This window comes from Vidua chalybeata, chromosome 1 (assembly GCF_026979565.1).
Source record: "Vidua chalybeata isolate OUT-0048 chromosome 1, bVidCha1 merged haplotype, whole genome shotgun sequence".
NCBI classification, from domain to species: domain Eukaryota; kingdom Metazoa; phylum Chordata; class Aves; order Passeriformes; family Viduidae; genus Vidua; species Vidua chalybeata.
Window position 1 is genome coordinate 128,078,703 of NC_071530.1, and position 18,577 is coordinate 128,097,279.

At 42.0% G+C, this 18,577-nt stretch overlaps 2 protein-coding genes across 2 annotated transcripts in view; one reads left to right on the forward strand and one right to left on the reverse strand.

Annotated features, from left to right (window-relative positions):
- The window catches only part of TMEM64 (transmembrane protein 64), a 44,032-nt gene extending 30,690 nt beyond the window's left edge, over positions 1 to 13,342 (reverse strand). Inside the window, 1 exon segment of the mRNA XM_053942583.1 lies at positions 13,049 to 13,342. Within this exon segment, the coding sequence (XP_053798558.1) occupies positions 13,049 to 13,342 (294 nt within the window).
- Positions 13,343 to 14,439: 1,097 nt separating this feature from the next.
- The window catches only part of NECAB1 (N-terminal EF-hand calcium binding protein 1), a 51,182-nt gene continuing 47,044 nt past the window's right edge, over positions 14,440 to 18,577 (forward strand). Inside the window, 2 exon segments of the mRNA XM_053942715.1 lie at positions 14,440 to 14,490; positions 17,200 to 17,224. Of these exon segments, the coding sequence (XP_053798690.1) occupies positions 14,440 to 14,490; positions 17,200 to 17,224 (76 nt within the window).

Below are 18,577 nucleotides of genomic sequence, written 5' to 3' on the forward strand. Positions count from 1 at the left end.
GAGAAAAAAATGTAAAACAAATACCAATATGAGAATCAAGGCTTATTTGCCAGAGATTAGTGACTTTTATTACTGAGCACACTTATGAAAATCTGACCTTTGGCAAGGAGATTTAATTAGACAGTGTGCAGCGTGGCTGCGTGGCAGCGTGGCAGTGTGGCTTTCCCCCAAAGGACAGCGTGAGAAGCAGCAGGGGCTGAGGTGACCAGCACATTCTGGGCAGATGTCACCTATGTAGCAAATATTGCCCATTTGGGAGGAGAAGATGGTGCACAAACTCTGTGCAGCTCAGGAGCCTCACCAGGTCAGTGAGACAAGTAAGATTTGGTTACAGCCTCTCCAGGTCCTCGGTCTTCTGCAGATGCACCTTTGCCTTGCTCCAGATAGTCCAGAGCTGGCAGAGGAGTTATTCCCAGGCTGCAGGGGGCTGTGGTAATGTTCTTTTACTAAGGGCTGCTTTAGTGTCTTTGAAGTGTCTTACACATAACTTGCTTCCTTTTCAAGTGAGATCCCTCTGATAAATACTTCTGTTTACTGTCTAACTGCCTTGTGTTCCTCATTGCTGGCAACACAAAGCAAGTAAGGCTGGTAAATCTTAGCTGTTAATTATGGCTATGCTGAGAGACAAGGACCCTGTCATAAATATCCACTTTATTGCCACGTGCAAAAAGCTAGGAGAGGAGTGCACACTGTTTGAGTGTGAGCTACAAAACAGGAAGGGAGAATTTATGTAATTCACCCACCAGCTATCCTTAAATTCAGCATTGATTTTCCTCTAGTACATGCAACCTCCCAGGCAGACTCCTGTTCCCCATTTATGTTTGCTGAGCATGTAGGCAGGATAGCCAGGACCAGGATGGACCATCCAATGCTTTGCAAAGTGCAAAGCAAGAAGGTTTGTGGGAAGGAAGCTGGCATGGGAATAACATGACTGCAGAGGCAACTGAAGGGAGAGACTCCTCTGGACCAAGACCCTGGGGCTACAAGGATCTTGTCTCTTAGCGATAAAAGAGACCTCAGCTGGGTTCCTGTGAATATTTACAAAAATAATAATAGAAGGGGGAAAATACAGCTGCTACATATCTCCATTAACATTCTTCTCTCTACAAAGGTTTCAGACTTTAAATCCTTGCTTAGTCAAGAAACTGGAATTGCCTAAGAATAATCATATTCACAAATCAAAGACAAATGGGGAAATTATTAAATTTGCCATATTTTTAATTTTTTATTCATTGTATCCACCACAGGATTTCTTCTTATATTCATCAAAATTAAAGCTCCCTCCTAGTAATTTCTTGTGAAAATAAATCACATTCTACCTTAAGAAACAGAATTGGGAGCTAAGAGCTTTGAGTTATTAAAGATGCTGCAGTTAAATGCAGAGTGCTATTCAGCAGACAGGAGTGATCAACAGACCATGCCAGCTTCTGCAAACACTGCCCATGTCTCTCTCTCTCTGTAAGCACTTTCCTTGCTTTAATTTGTGGTTTGCAGAAATTGATAGCCCATTAGTAGGTATCTTTGGTCATCATCCTGTTAATAGCTTCCATGGTTTAATCAAATACATGATAAATACTACTAACCCTTGTTAATTCCCAAATTCTTATCCATGAGAAAGGCTTAGTGTGGGCAATGCTCTTTGTGCAGATGGAGTTTGTACATGTATGCATTTTATTTCTGCTGCTCTCATTTAACCTGTTCACAGCCTTTGAATTTTAGGAATTGAAATACAAAATGGAGGGAAAGGATAAGATGGGGACCAGATGTGACTGGTAAACCTCTTCCCATGCACTGCAGCTTTCTAAAGACTAAAAAAAATTGCTGAATGTCGTGCAGAGGGAAATAGGAGACTAGCTTTGCACAGCTTTAAATCTCTTGTTTTAATGACTTGCTAGGCAAGATTCAGAATTTCCGAAGTATTCCATGTCAGAAACTCACTGGCAATGACAAAGCAAATAAAACAAAGAAGAATGTTATTGAAGAATGTTATTCAAACCACCTTCATGCTGTTTCATCATGTGACAATTTTGATTTTTATCTAAATGTGATAAGTTTAAAATGAGTTAAAATTAATATAGGCATCATATTTATTCTCAAAAATATAAATAATAGTTTTATGAACTCTGTTTTCTAAAAAAAAGGTAACATATATTTTCTGTCCCTTTTACACGTTAAGGTAAAGTATTTGTCAATGTCGTTTTAATGTTTTAAAACTTCTGTCAAATCATTATTCACAAAAACATTTGATTATTTATTTTTTTAGTTCTGAGCAAATATTTTAATGTGAAAAGTTGGAAAGATTATTCAAATATTATTATTCTATTCAACTAATTCTGGTTTAGAGCCATCAGAAGGCATGTTTGCTGAAAATATATTGTTCTAGCACTTTAATTCAGAGACACTGGAAAAAATGACCTAAAGTTTTTGGTTACATAGTATTAGGCTGTAGTGTAAAAAATAAAATCTAAAATGAAGGAAGAGTGTTTGTCTCCTGGCAGATTTGTGTTCAAAGGGGAAACCAGAGCATGCCTGCAGCCTGGGTAATTTTGCTAAAAGGTGAAAACCTTTAGGATTTTGTATGCTTTTTACAGCAAAATTTCACCAGATGAGAAGAGAAAAATACCAGATCCATGACAAGAGTCATGGATCTGCTAAGACAAGAGTCAGCTACTGAAAATAAAAACCTTAGAGCCATGTGCTGTTCTGACTCCATTGTAGGAGATGTGTGCAGAGCACTTGCCCCTGTGGGCAGAGGAGAGCCCATGGCTGTGCCCAAGTCATCCAGCTGGGCAGGGGAGAGCCCTAGTTCTGGACCCTTTGCATGAGCTATTCCTGTCCTGACTTCTCCAGAGAAGCAGCATTTCTGAAGGCTGTAGCTTGTGCTGCACCTGATCTGTAGATTAATGGAGTTCAGCAATCTCAGCTGTTAATCTCCCGCTTTTCAGGAACATGATAAGTACACTTATTTACACTTGCATTGCTACTCATGAATGTATAAGCAACTGTGAAGGGAACAAAAATAAAAATAAAAAATGAGACTCGTGGGAACTCTGATTTCTGATTAGAAACACTGCACATCTCTTAAAATTTTGGCTCACAGAAGTTAATAGAAAATGACATCAAAGGCAGCTTGTGTTTACCAATGGTAGAACATGCCAGACCAAGCTTCTTTGATGTGCTGAGAGATATGAATAGAAAATGCAGATCTCATCTATCTGAACTTCAGGAAAGCATTTAATATGCTGTCACTTGGGACCATATCTGCTAGATAAATGGTAAAGGAACTCACAAGAGAAATGGAAAAATGAGTGAAGTTTGGAACAAGACAGATGACAAACTGATTCTATTGAAAAGAAAATTACTATGCTGGAAGGAGGTTATGTGGGTTTGGGGTTGGTTAGTAATTTTCTGTAACAGCACTTACACTGTTATTCCTCCCTCAACCCGATATGTTCCTAAGGGATTTTCCTACCAGGTGCTCCAGGGGTGCACAGCAAATGAATGCAGTGCTGCTCTGGACCCTGAGCTGCATTACTCAGCCAGTGGGAGCCAGTATTACAAGGCAGTTCCCTTCCTTCCTCCAGGGCAAATCCTCCCCTGGGCTGCAAGTGTATGCTCCAGGGAGGGCTTCAGTGCTCAGCAAGTGCAGGGAAGGGGATGCCTCCCACTTCCCTTCAGCATGGACACTTTCAGAAGAGTTTTCAGGGCTGCACAAACACCACAAAATCTTCTGGACTCAAGTCCAATTGACAGCACTGCCAGCTCATCAGTGAACTCATTAAGAATGCAAGTTCTTGTGCTGAGCAGAAATAAACAATAAACACAGAAAGAGAGTTTTCATCCCTACTTTGTTACTTTTAATTGATAGTGGCATAAGGTGACAAAGCAGAAGGCTGCAATATCATTCAGGAGGCTCTAGGGAACTTTAGGGCATGAAGTCAAAGTAATGTGATGATCTTTCATCAAATATGTTGTAAGATACTGCCCCTTGGACCTGCAATGAGATTTGTGTTGCAGACTGCAAGTGGATGATTTGAGGAGATGATGAACCAGGGATCTATTTTCAAAGAAACAAAGGTATCTAGAAAGTATTGTCTGAGCTCCTGGAGCAGGTCCAGCAGAGAATGAAGATGATGAGGGAATGGGAGCACCTCACTTATGAGGAAAGGCTGAGAGAGTTGGGCCTGTTCAGCCTTGAGAAGAGACACCTGAGAGGGGACCTCATCAATGTCTGTCAGTATCTAAAGGGAGGATGTCAAGAGGATGGAGCCAGGCTCTTTTGAGTGGGGCCAAGCAAGGGCACAAGAATTAGCAGGCAGAAAATGATGCACAGGAAGTTCCACCTGAGTATGAAGAAGAAATTCTATAATATGCAGGTGACCTTTCACTGGAACAGATTGCCCAGAGAGGTGGTGGAGCCTCCCTCACTGGAGATATTCAAGAACCATCTGGACACAATCCTGTGCCGTGTGCTCTGGGATGACCCTGCTTAAGCAGGGAGGTTGGACCAGATGACCCACTGTGGTCTCTTCCAACGTGACCCATTCTGTGATTCTGCACTAATTTTAGCAAAGAGGTCAGGACATATTAATGACATTTTCCTGGTGAGCTCTTTCTGAAAGGTGGCATAAAACCCTTGTCCCTTGCTTTGAAAAAGAAAAGCAAAGGAGTACCAGTACACAGAAGCAGACATGATGAGGGAATTGACAGCTTCTCTTAATGAGAGAAACATTTAAAAGTTTAACTTAATTAGCTCAGCAGAATCAAAGCTGAAAGAAAAAACAATTATTCTCTGTAAAGCTATCAAGACCAAACCTCAGGGAAGGAAAAGGACTTTTAGCTGACACAGCAAGACATGGAAATAACCTGGCCATTAATACGTTTAGTCTGGAAAATAGGGGGGAGAATAACTACCAGGTTGTCTCTCAGTAAAGGGAAAAAAAGAGGTATGCCATTTTAGGACAGCAGCTACTAAAAATATGGAAGTGCCACCTGGAGCACCACTATCCTACATCAGGAAAAAGAAAACATGAGTAGTCAAAAGGCATTCCTAGTCTGCAGATGGACATACAGATGCCAAATGGATACCAAATCTCATGGCAGTTAAGTAAAACCACTTCATCTCTCAGTGGGGGAGTCTGCTCTCAAAGCAGTATGCTAATGATGGGATTAAAAGGCCAGACCTACATCAGAGCAAGCAATTCCTCAGCTCTGGGTTTATAAGTGAAACTGGAATCATATCTATCTGGCCCTTTTTGGACCCATCTGCTCCTGCTCCTAAAAGCAAAGAACAAAAAGACTGGCAAGAAGAGCAGCAAATCCACAATAAGGAACTTCACCCAGCATTCAGATCCACAGATGAAGCTGAATTGCAATGGCAGAGGGTTGGTTATAAATCCTCTGTGTTGGAAAAAAATGAAGGATCTTACAGGAAATGTTACATATTCTTTTGTTATGAGTTATTGAAACTCTAGGTAGGAAATGAATGCAATTTGAAGATGAAAAGATCTCTGGACATTACCACAATGACATCCTGACATGCCTTGCTCTCTGTGCCTGCCAACCAGTAGCCTGCAGACCTGAAAGAGTGTTTTGGGTATGTTTCTGTCTGTCTGTGAAGCATCCTCTCCTTAGCAGAGGAATTGGACCACTGCTTAGGGAGGTGCCATTTGAGCCATCCCCCCTTGGCTGTGGCTGAGGACAAGCTGTTGCACTTCTGATTAATTCTCAAAGTAAAAATCATTACAAGCTTTGTGCAGACCACAAGATGGCACAGATGTAGTAGCTATATAGAACTGCATAAGGCAGCCCAGCATGAACAGATTTGAAATAAAAATTAGGATACAGTATAATATCAATTTGGAGTTGGAGTGGAGCAAAAAATGTCCTACTTTGGTGAAAAAACTCTCATTTATACATGAAAGATGGTGTTCTGTGAGCCTATAAACAACAACAACACTGAAATCTTTTATTTACAGTAAAAAAACTGTTCATATATTTAGAATGAAATAACTGAAAGCAAAAATTACTTTGAACAAGGTAATCAGTTTTGTTTGAGATCTAACAGAATCTTGTGATTTTAGATTCTTTTCAGTCAAATGGTACAATCATTATAGAGTGGCTTTTGATTGATCTATTTTCTTAAGCTTAATTTTCTTAAAATTCTTTAATACCAACAAAGCCTGTCTCTCCTATGGACAATTCCATTTGCAACCATTTTCAATTTCTGAATGCCAAAAGAGTTTGAGAACAATCCCTAATCAGATGTCACATACTGATGACCTTTTGAAAATAGCCTTTTTATGACACAACCATAAGGCAATGAATGCACTCTATGATACAATAAAGTTAGTGATATGGATTTATAGGTTTCAGATTCACTGCTGTGAAAGCATGTCACAGGGACTGGACATTATAGGTATAATGTCTTCAGGATATTTGCTTTTATTATCCCTTAACTACTGAGGACATTATCTGAGGTAAAGAGAAGCAGATGTATATCAAAAACTACTCAGGGAGGAGGAATTTCATTACATCTCTGTTATGGACCTTTTAACAAAAATTATGTGATTTACATTATTCACCAGTGAGTTTTGCCATTTGTCTTGCAGCTGTTAAGCATCAAGCATAACAGACTGATATTCCACGGTTAAGATTTCTAGGAACATCTGCAATAAAAATATTTACTTTCCATCTATGTGCTGCCATGTTTGTCAATAATTTTCATAAATGACAGGGATTTTGGGAGGTCCCTTTATGGCAGACTGTTCTTGCTATGCCTGGGGTAATATTTATAAGGAATATCCTAGTAAGTAAGTGATTTGTACAATCAGTCTCTAAAAGTTAAAAAAAACCTCTTGCAGTGAAACACATACAATGTCCCTGTTGTTTATTGCATCCTTTGATGATTGTGTTTTGGATTTGTAGAGAATACACATCCTAAAATCTTGTTTACAGTTCCCTGTTTGTGCTGCAGGTAGTGACCATATTCTGAAATCATATACATATCTGTAGAGTTTTGTTTTCCTGCCCCCATTTATAGGTAAATGTCTTCTCCAGGCTGAACAGTCACAGCTCTTTTAGCCTCTCCAGGCCCGCTGGACGCCAGTCACTAAGGTGGGGCGGCGCAGGGACTGATTCTGGGACCGGTACTACATAACATCGTCATTACTGACAAGGATGATGGGACAAGGTGCATTCTCTGCTTGCAGATAATTTGTGGATCCAGGGGTTCCTAGGTGTACCAGTGCTACTAAATGGACCCTACAGAATATGGCTAGGAATTAACCTGGTTGTTTTTGGGTTGGGCTAGCACTGGGGCATTGAACCAGGCCCACAAGTCTGGCACCAGGATAATGGGATTAGTGGGATATATCTGTCCAAATCACATACTGTTATACTCCATCTCAAATCCCATCTGTAAGTAGAAATTCTCTGGGAGTATTTTAGGTAGAATCTCCAAAGAAGCACAATGTTCAGAAGCAAGCCAAAACTTTGACATTCGTTACCAGAAATTATTCCAGTTTCTCATACAGAGTTGAATTTGGATGGAAATTTCTCTTAAGCTATGCTCTATTTGGATTAAGGCTTTTGGTTCTGTCAAATAGCAGAAGTGATTCTTTACTTCAATTAGACATCTATCAAATCTTATATTAAATATTTAACTATTAATTGTATTAATTATTGTTAAAATCAAGAGCAGATAAAATCACATCTCTCCCTTTTGTTTTTACATTTATTTGCATTATTCTCCTTAGTCTAGGACTGAGCATGATAACAGCTGGAGAGCAGACAGTACTTGGCACTGAATTCTCTGGCAATATAAAATTGCTAGAGGATGCCCTGTTTGCTCTTTCTGCAAGAATTCAGTTCCCCTCAATGATCCACTGGAAGCAAAACAGAGTCTCATCTACAGTTGTAGCAATATGATCAAAACATCAATCAAAAAGGCCTTGAAGGGCCCTTTGCTTTCCTTGAGGTAAGAAGCAGCAGGAGATGTAACACTAGGCTGTGAGCACTGCCCGGCTGGGGAGAGGGCTTTGCCTGCATATTCTGAGCTGTCAGCATGGCTGCAAGAGATGAAATCACTGAATTGGTGTAAGCCAGGAGGTCGTTTCAGACAGCAGAATTTCAACAACTGACAGGGGTTTTCAACTGAAAAGCAAAGAAAAGAGCTGGAATCATCACATGAGGTACTGTTTCATGGGAGATATATATCTGAGGATCAGCCTGAGAAAGGTAGGGAGAAAATTCTTCAGTTCAAAACACCATTGGAATAATACAGTTTTTCTTAAAAAATAATCTCAAATCCAGACACAAAAATGAGTTTGAGATAATCTTATCAAATCCATGATCTTTTTATTGGATTCATGTAATTAAATCCCAGTTGAACAGGAAGGACAATGGCCTACACGTAGTAAAATATTTGGGCACCTAAAGCAGAGCTCAGGCATGGAGTTTTTGCCAAAATCAAAACCATGACTCCATGTCACAGGTCCCAGACACTCTCCCAGATTGCTGTACTATTATAAGTGTATATGTGCTCATTTCCAGCCCAGGAGTGAGGCACAACGCCTTTGGCATTTTTCTCAGTGGCAGCCACGGTAAAAAAATATGTTACATATGGGTTACCATTTGGCAGGAGGGCACACACACACGGAAGAAACTGTAGTTACTTACACACTCCAACTAGCCTCAAGACTTCGAATAAATTAACCAGACTCCTAAAAGTACTCTGTAGTCAAAGGCTTCTTCAGAGCTCTTAAAGACCAGGACCCTTAAGACTGGAGTTAACTCTTTGGGGGAGCCTCATTCCCATCTTCAGCTGTGTGGGAAACTGTTCTTCCAGGCTTGATAAACAATTAGTGACTAATGCAAAACAATTAGTGACTTTTGCAATACTAATAACCTTATGAACCCCCCTCCTAGGGGAAACTAAGCAGGGGTGTATGGACTGCTCAGGACCATTGCTTATACCTGAGCCTGACAGGTACTGTGAACTGAACTTCTTCGGGTTTGGATTAAATATATGTCGTAGTTTAGAAACAGTACTTCCAATTCACTGTCCCCTCTGAGACTCTCCAAAGCCACACAGACCTGCTCCCCTTTGCCCTTCCTCCCTTCCTCTTCCTGATTCACTGGGATGGCATTGAGAGTTGGAGGCACAAAAAGCAAAGATCATGGGTTAAGGTTAGAACAATTTACTGGAAAAAGAAATGAGATAAGAAAATGAGCAGTAACAGCAACAATACTAATGACAGAGGTTATAAGAAAAGAAATTACTCACATGGGGGGAAAAAAACCCAATAACAGAAAACACTGCGTTTTCTCCATTGAAATGAATCCCTTCTCCCTGAAAAAGTGTCCCTTTCCCCTGCCCCCAGCAATGACAAGAGGGTGGTTCAGAATAACCTCAATGCCCCAGCCATGCCCCCGCCCAGCTGCTGCAAAAAATTAACCCTGTCCTGGCCAGAACAAGGACATTATGAAATCATTTTAGCTGCAGACTAACAATAGCCGTTTTCGTCTACCTTTATTTTGTGTGTGTGGGGGAATGTTGCAAATACAAAGAATAAAAGTACGAATTTTTCACTGTGCTTCACATTGTTTTGCTTCTGACCCTTATGCTTTGATCCTCTCCTTAATTCTTTTTCTTAGATCTCATGAGTAAATATCTGCCTTATCCATCCAGTCTCACAGCAGGCTTTTTCTCAACATGAGCCACAACTGCTGCTGAGTGCCTCCTCTCCTTGGCCAGGGGTGCAAACCTGGCCTCAATAAAGCACCCTGCAGCCTTCACAAATGGCCCATTATTTTGAGTCATTAACCTCTAACATATCAGTTTCTCACAACCCTTTACGTTATATTTATTCTCCTGGTGGTTTAGGAAAGAGCTCCAATCCATGCAGGCTCCAATCCATGCAGACTCCATTCAGGCTCACCTACTGGTGTTCATCTCTGTTGTTGCACTGGCTTGCCATTGAACTGCCCTGTGGCTTCGGTACTGCCTTTGTCTGGTTTTCCTTTCCACCACCAAGTGGACATGGGACCAGAGGGAAAGGAGGAGTCATGGGAGCAGACCCAGGCCTTATCCCGGGAGGGATCCTGATGAGGGTAAAGTGAACTCCCAGAGCTGGGAACCTTGAGGTGATTTTCATCTGATGAACTATACCTAGCCACACACTCCTGTATAGGTGGCTGACCTAATGATTCTCCAGGCACACCAACACTCCTTCTGAGATTTTGTGCATCTACCCTTGCTATCACTGGCACAGTTACCATATGTTATAGAGGAGGACTTACTTTTTCATCATCAGAGTCCAATTCCTAGGAACACCAAGCTGTAAAGATACTGGGTCCTTCCTTGGGTCAGATTAGTCCATGTGTGAGACACAAAGTGAAGGAAAAGAAGGGGGGCCTCTTGCTTCCTCTGTTTCTGCTTAGTATTAGAAGCCACGGCAACAAACATACTAAATCTGAATTTTCTCTGGTTTTACTTTATGACCAAGAAAAGTTATGAGGGAGCAAATACAGGGACAGCATTTGAGTACCCAAACCAGAGTCTGGTTTGGGGTTGGCCTACAGAGCACCAGACCAGATGGTCAAACCATGACAAAACAACAGGTTTTGAAAGCTGAAGGGGCCTCTGTATAATACTGACTCAGCCCTTTGGACACATACCAGTCAGCTCCTGCAGCGAAGAAAAAAGACCATAAAGCAGATCCATTCCCTTAGCCAAGTGCAAATAGTACTGTTGTTCTGCTGGAAAGGTTATATCACAGAATCACAGAATCACAGAATAATGAGGTTGGAAGGGACCTCTAAGATCATCGAGTCCAACCTATGCCTTAACACCTCAACTAGACTATAGCACCAAGTGCCACATCCAGTCTTTTTTTAACCACATCCAGAGATGGTGATTCTACCACCTCCCTGGGAAGACAATTCCAGTACTTTATTATTCTTTCAGTGAAATTTTTTTTCCTAATATCCAACCTGTACCTTCCCTGACATATCTTGAGACTGTGTCCTCTTGTTCTGTCAGTTACTGTCTGGTGAGGGACTGATCCTCACCTGTCTACAACCTCCCTTCAGGAAGTTGTAGAGAGCAATAAGGTCACCTCTAAGCCTCCTCTTCTCCAGGCTAAACAACCCCAGCTCCTTCAAACATTGCTCACAGGGCTTGTGTTCCAAGCCCCTCACCAGCCTCGTTGCCCTCCTCCGGACGCGCTCAAGCATCTCAACGTCCTTCCTAAACTGAGGGGCCCAGAACTGGACACAGCACTCAAGATGTGGTCTCACCAGCGCCGAGTAGAGGGGAAGAATGAGCTCCCTGCTCCTGCTGGCCACACAATTCCTAATGCAGGCCAGGATGCCATTGGCCACATTGCTGGCTCATATCCAACCAATATTTTGACATAAGCATTACATAGTGTTTTTCCTGTCAGTTAGAGGCCACACACATAGAGTGTGGAACCATGGAGTGGTTTAGTAACTTGATTAGACACTTGGACAGTTTGCATTTCCTTGGTAAAAAGGAAGTTTTGCTGTTTATCTATCTCAACATCGATGGCTGTTGCGCATCACAGTCCACTGCACAATAAATGGAAGGTAGCTCTTGCTGCCAGCTTTAATTTTTTTGTTTTTCCCAAATTAAAGGGCAAAATCATTACACACTGGCTGACCACTTCATTTCACATGAGCGAAGATGTTGGTAAAGTAGCTGGTTTCTAAATAAAGGTTGAATGATTTGACACACAGCAAGAAAAAAACAAGCTTTTTTAGGTTTTATCCTCAGAAACATATGAAACAACTTTTATTTCTTATAATAGATGGTGAGCAGCATAGGTCTGTGGCTGCAGAGGAGAGTATGTCACTGAGTGCTGACCTTTGCTAACCTCACCTGGGCAGGTCACAAAGCCATCATCCTTCCAGTGAGGCAGTACCTGTACTGCCACATCACAGGGCACCACACAGCTGCATTCACTTCTCCTCAAGTCTTCTTGCTCAGAGACAGAAGGAGATCATTGAATAAGTATGGAACTGAGTAAAATTCAGAGCTCTGGTTCTGCTCGTGGCATTAAAATGAGATATTGCTCCAGGTAATTTTAAAGTGGTACAAAAACTATCATCAGTGAGTTTCACATATTCTCTACTCACAACTTTCTCATATAATAAAAGTCCTATGAAGCATTTTTGATTCTTATGTTTTAATTTTTACCCTAAAAATATCAAGATGGCACAATATTTTTTTTTTACAATTTGAAGGAAGATTTCTCTAGACAAACAAAATATTCTTGGTGAATGTTAAGGCTAATCAAAAAGGAAAGATACTGGGTCTTCATCAAAGGTCTTTTTATACCAAGATAGAAATTAGTCAAGAAAGTTCAATATGTAAATTATTAATGTTGTTGCTATAAAAGTCAACAAAACCAAGCCTCTCTATATTCTAAAGAAACTTGTTCTTATTTCCACTCACCCTCCTGGCTCTTGAGACAACCTTTGCAATTTATTCTTCTTTCCTCTCTCTGGAAAAAAATATATTTCCATGCTTCCATCATAAAAATCAGATTAAATAAAAGCCTTTCAGTATTATTAAAAAGCAAAAATAGCCTGAGATGATCTTTCCATCTCTTTTTCAAGCCATCTTTATGAATTGAGATAAAATTTGTTCACCCTGTGAAATGCCCTGTCTTTCCAATCGGACATTCTCTCTTCCATTTCACAGGTTTTCCTCTGAAATGTGGAAAGGGAGGTGAGAGAAGCAGAAACTTTCAAGTCACACCAGGACTGAGGCTTTTTATCCATGAAGGTGTTTTAAATAAAAACTTCACTCTAATATTTGTTAAGAAGCATAGTATCATATATAGTAATCACTAACTGTAGTATATAATCTATAACACTGTTGTAACACGCGATGTATAATTGCAATGCCATCTGCTCGTGGTGTGTGGTGGGAGCACAGAGTCACAGCCCCTGTTACACGATGTCCATGCTATAACTTCTTGGCACGGGTCTGAAATAGCTCGGAGGGAGCTCCCTTCAGAACCGCTTTCCTTCTGCCTCTGCCCGGGACCCGCTTCCTCTCCTGCCCTCGCCCCACCGAGCCCGCTCCTGCCCCATCCCGCAGCTCCCCGCTTGCTTCCTCGCAGGAGCTCCAGCGCTCCGCGTCCCTGCAGCCCCTGATTTTTGGCCAGGTCACTCTGAGGGATATATTATATTCAAGCAGCATCTTATTATCAAGCCCGAGCGCTTTTGTAGAGCGCAGCTGTTGGCGGTCTCCGCACCGCAGCGTGGAAGCACAGAGCCGCCCCACCACCCCCCTGCACTGCCGGGACTTCATCTTCGGAATGGGCTCCTGTGGCTTTCCTGAGAAAGATCTCCCAAAAGTGACTGTGCGGAAAGGGAAGGCAGCCAAAACGATGGCGCGTACAGACCGCGAGACCCAAGTTTCTTCAGGGAGAAAAGGCAAGTGTCGCCAGAGCACGCCCTAAGGACGCGGCAGGGTGTGCGTCCCCCGCACCGCCCTGCTCCGGCCCTGCCTGGGCCGGGTTCCCGGGGCCAGGCGGGGCGGGCTCGGCCTCCGCAGGGACCCCGGCCCCGGCCCCGGCCCCGGCCCCGGGCAGGCTCTGCGGGCGCTGCAGCTTCCGAGGCGGGCGGATGGCGGCGGAGAGGGGCTGCGCATCTTCCGCGATGTGAGTACGCGGCACGGAACCCATCCTTCGCACAGGGCACCTGCGAGTGTCTGGGGAGGGGGCACCTGGTTTGTTATGTTTTGCGTTTTTCTCTTGTCTTTTTTCTTCCCCATACTTCCCCCTCCCCCCTTCTTTTCTTCTCTTCTCTTCTCTTCTCTTCTCTTCTCTTCTCTTCTCTTCTCTTCTCTTCTCTTCTCTTCTCTTCTCTTCTCTTCTCTTCTCTTCTCTTCTCTTCTCTTCTCTTCTCTTCTCTTCTCTTCTCTTCTCTTTTTTTCTTTTCTTTTCTTTTTTTTTTTTCTTTTCAATTGAGCTGTTATCTCCTCCCTCGGTAGAAGGGGGTGAAGCCCAGTGAGACTGTGCATCTTCCTCCTTTCCCTTTCCCTTTCCCTTTCCCTTTCCCTTTCCCTTTCCCTTTCCCTTTCCCTTTCCCTTTCCCTTTCCCTCTTTCCCTCTTTCCCTTTCCCTTGACCTTTCCCATTCCCTTCCCCTTTCCCTTATCCTTTCCTCTTCCCCTTTCCCCTTCCTCTTTTGCTTCTAATGGCTGCATGTGTGAGGAGAACAGGTTAGTGTTTGGGGTGACTAGAAGAGGTTCTGTCACCTTTCTAAATAAGTGAAAACAGTCTAAATAGTCACCTTTGTAAATAAGTTGCTTCAAATTTTATTGGTTTTATTGGGACGGGGGAGGGGGTTGCTTTTCACTAGTGTTTCTCACCCTATAAAAGTTTTTGGTTTTTTTTCACTAACCATGCAGGTTCTTCCCATCCCTTTAGACCCTGATGAATTTGAGGTGCCCAAGGTCAATGTGCAGAGAATCCTGAGCCCCTCAGCCCTTTGAGGACAAGCCCAGGGAGGTGCCCTGATGTGCATCTGGCCATGCAGCCCCTGAGAGGTGCTGTCACCAAGGGCTCAGCATCTTGCAAGGTGCAGCTGTAAAGTTTTTTTGTCTAAATTTGCACAGCACAGAGCATTTCTTTGTTCCAAGGCAAACCCTGGTAAAAGGCAAACTCCCACCCAAAGATCTTCAAAGTATCCCCTGACCTTGGTGACACCTACAAATCTTGAGACCAACTCTACTACCGACCCTGATCCGCTTCAGACCAGCTCTTGTATTGGTGTTATTCCACAATACCAGCTGAAAATGGCATAGCCTGTATTAAAGGACTCTTCATCTAGATGTTTTCTCTAGTACGCCCACTTCAGCTTCCCCAACCTTTCCCCAAATTATTTCAAGCAAACATCATCTGCTCATCTCCTGATTTCTCTAGCCTCCACAGGAAGTAATTTAAATAAGACTTTTTATTGACTTCTATCAATTCAAGTATATATTGAAAATGCAGATTTTTTTTTTTGTTTTGTCTCAGAGATACCACTTGTAAAAGAAATGGGAGAATTCCAGTCATACATCACAAAAACAGAAGAGAAATCTAAGTTGCCAGGAAAGAGTAAAAAAAACATTAAATGCAGGCAACTCCCCAGTTTAACCTAGCACACTGGGTTAGGAAATTGCACATGGTCAGATTATCTGATAAACTGAAAAATTTTAATTTCACTAAAGTAGAGAAGATAATTAAAAATAAAATTATTTGTTTCATTTTCAGCATTTTCTTAAACCAGTGTCAGGTTCATATTTGTAGGAAAGCAGATACCTTTCACAAACCCACAAACAGGAGGGAGGCAGGCTGTTTCTGTGATTCTCCTCTTATATCTGGAGGAAAACCTTAAATCCAAGCCATGCCTGCTTTGAAGCAGGGACTGGACCCTGGGGGCCCTTCCTGCTGTGGGAGTACATTCATGTCACAGATATTTTAGATATTTGGGGGTGTGTAGATTACTCAGTGAAATATCCCCACCTATATAAACACATCTAAATTAGACCAGGCAGCAAGAGGTTTGTTGTAAGGCTGCACAGAAAGGGCAGGTGCTGAGGTCCTGATCCCACTGAGGAATAGAATTATAGATTAATAAAATGGCATGGGTTGGAAAGGACCTTAAAAGTAATCCACTTCTAAACCCCCTGCCATTTGTAGGGACACCTTCCACTAGACCAGGTTGCTCAGAGATTCATCCAACCTGGCCTCGACCCCTGCCATTCACAGCCTCCCTGGGCCACCTGAACCAGTGCCTCAGCACACATACATTAAAGATTTTTTTCCTAACATCTAATCTAAACCTATTCTCTTTCAGTTTGAAATCATTCCCCACTGTCCTGTCACTAAATGTTCTTATAAATAACATCTTTCCAGAGACAGAAACCTAATGAGAGTGATATATGATTGCTAAAACAACCTCTTCTGTGGTCTTCTGTCAAAATCCCTCTCAAGTGTCTAAAGGATTTTAAATGTTCCTTAAGGCTGGGAGCAGGGGGGTTAATTAATAAAAACAAATTAATATAAATTTTAAATAATAATTATAAAAATAATAAATACATAAAATAATTGATTTTAGATAAATTTTTAAAATTACTTAAGCAGAAACCTTTGCCACTCTTGACCCATGGTTATGGGACATTTCTATATGATTGAAACTCCACTGCTGCATCCCTTCAAAAGTCCAATCCTTATACTGAAAATTGTGTGTATTATTTATTTGGATAAATAAGGAAGGAAAATATCATCTTCCTAAGTATATTTCATATTTTATGTGCTGTAAATTTGGTCCAATGCAAAGTTCACCATCTGTGAAGTCCTGGATGTGGGTCACAACTCTGCTGGTTCCCAGCCAGCTCCACTCTACACAAAACAGTCATGAAGTTTCTCTAACAGAGCTTGGCAGTCAGATCCATCTTGTCTGGTTTCACTTCTAGGAGCAGAGCAGTCATGGCATGTGCTGGAGAAGCTGTTTAAATGCTTCTAACATTTTAATAAACCAGAAAATGTTTCCATTGCTGTCAGCTCTCAAAAATATATGTGGCCATTTTGAAAGACCTCATTGATATTCACAGCAGCAATAGAAACTACATTTGGAAGATTTGCTTTCTTGCCTTGCCTACACTTGTGGCAGCATTTCCTGGATGACTCCCCATTGCAGTGACACTGAGTCTGATCCCTTTGTTCCACCCAGCTCCTCTCCTGACTTACCCCTTTGCTTCCTCCACCCACACAATCCATGAGTCTTTCTCACCATCTCAGATCTCAGCACATCATCCCAACCATCATTCTTGCTCTGCTTTAAGCCTCTTCTCTCAAACCTGAATCCAGTATCATGGTAGCCATATGGTATCATGTTTTGTGCCTGAACATCATCCTTATAATCCATAAACAAACTAGAAGATAAAGCTGGTTCTTGTTATGGTCTTGGTTTTCAGTGTTCACAGCAAGGGAGGAGTTAAAAAGAAACAGTACTCTGAGGGAAGGATGAAGACACATTAATAACTTTAAAATTTTATGCAGCTCTGTGAAAATGTGATGTAGAGCCCAAACTATAAATATGTACTAAGACATGTTTGTTATTAACCCATACAAAAGAAAAAATTGACTCAGTTCTATCTGTCTCTCTTTTTGTTTAGATATTAAGAAGAGCAGACAAGAATGGTAAGATTTCTTGCATGTCTTGCCCCCTACCTTTGGAAAAAAAAAGAATCCATCATTAATTCAGCATTTTAAGTCATGTTTTAAACATCCTAACAGAAAAACCATACATCCCTCATGTTATTTTATGTTTCCTGCAGATTCAGTGCCATATATTATGTTGTGATCTGATCTTCCGTTCTTTAAGGACAGATCTTATGCTTTCACAATTTGACATTTGTGTTTGATTTGCACTTTGGGTGCATGCGTGTGTTTTCTTGTGACACTGACTCAAGAAGGTTTGAAATACTTGTTAGTAGCTCCATCTTATCTTTTTAGAAACACCATAGGCTACATCCAGAAATCAACTTGTTTTTGTATTTGTTCAGTGTGTCAGTAGGAAGAATAAACCCTTGAATCCAACTCACATATTTATAGTAGAGAAGGCTTTTATTAACAAGAGAAGCATTGAACAGTGTCAAGCCCACGGATCAGACAGGTTTAACCCTGACAAGTAATTTGCAGTCCAGCCAATCCTCAGAAAACAGATACTGGGTGCATTCAATAAAGAGAAGGCAAATGGATACCACTGAGAAAATTAGTGATAACTTACAAGGAAGAACTCTTGGACAGAAAGTGGCTGCTGTACAGTTTGGTGGTATAACTGAGAATGTTGAATAATTATTTACTCTTGCTGAGACAGAAATCTCACCTCCACAGCCCATTTCTGTTTGCTATTCCTGCCCCAGCTCATGTGCAGCAACTGGCACTTCCCACAAGACCATGGTAGGCCCCTTCAAAGAGCTCAGGAGCCACAGAATCCATCACTGTGAGAGGTTTTTTTTTTGTAGTGTTTTCTTTGTTATCTCCTTCAGTCAGCTTGCCAGTTGTTTGCATGGGCAGTGATGGTGCAAGCTGAATTCCAAGGTGAGGGCTGGCGTGGGGAGGAGGAGGACTCCATGCACCTGCAGTGGTGCATCTCTAGCTTAGTTACCTGCCCACCACAGCAAAGCTCAGCTGGCATCCCCCTCAGACCTGCTGGTGGTATTCAGAATAAAGTGTGTGCATCTGCCCTGAAGATTGATGAGGGTCAGAGCACAGGGTACAGAGCAGACCTCATCTCCCCCCCAGAGTCTAAAAGAAACCCTAGAGCTTTGTGTCCCTGCCCTGGACTTCGTGCTCGTGCTGTCCCAGCCCTGATGGATCTGCAGCACGTTGGTTGTCAGGAGCACTTCAGTCCTCATTTGGGTTTCCCCACAGCTCATTACTATACATTGCTATAAAAACAGGGGGAACAGCTCCCAATGTCAGGGACAAACCTCCTTGTTCCAGAACAATACAAAACCATATCAGCCCCAGAGACTCTGGTCACTGGTA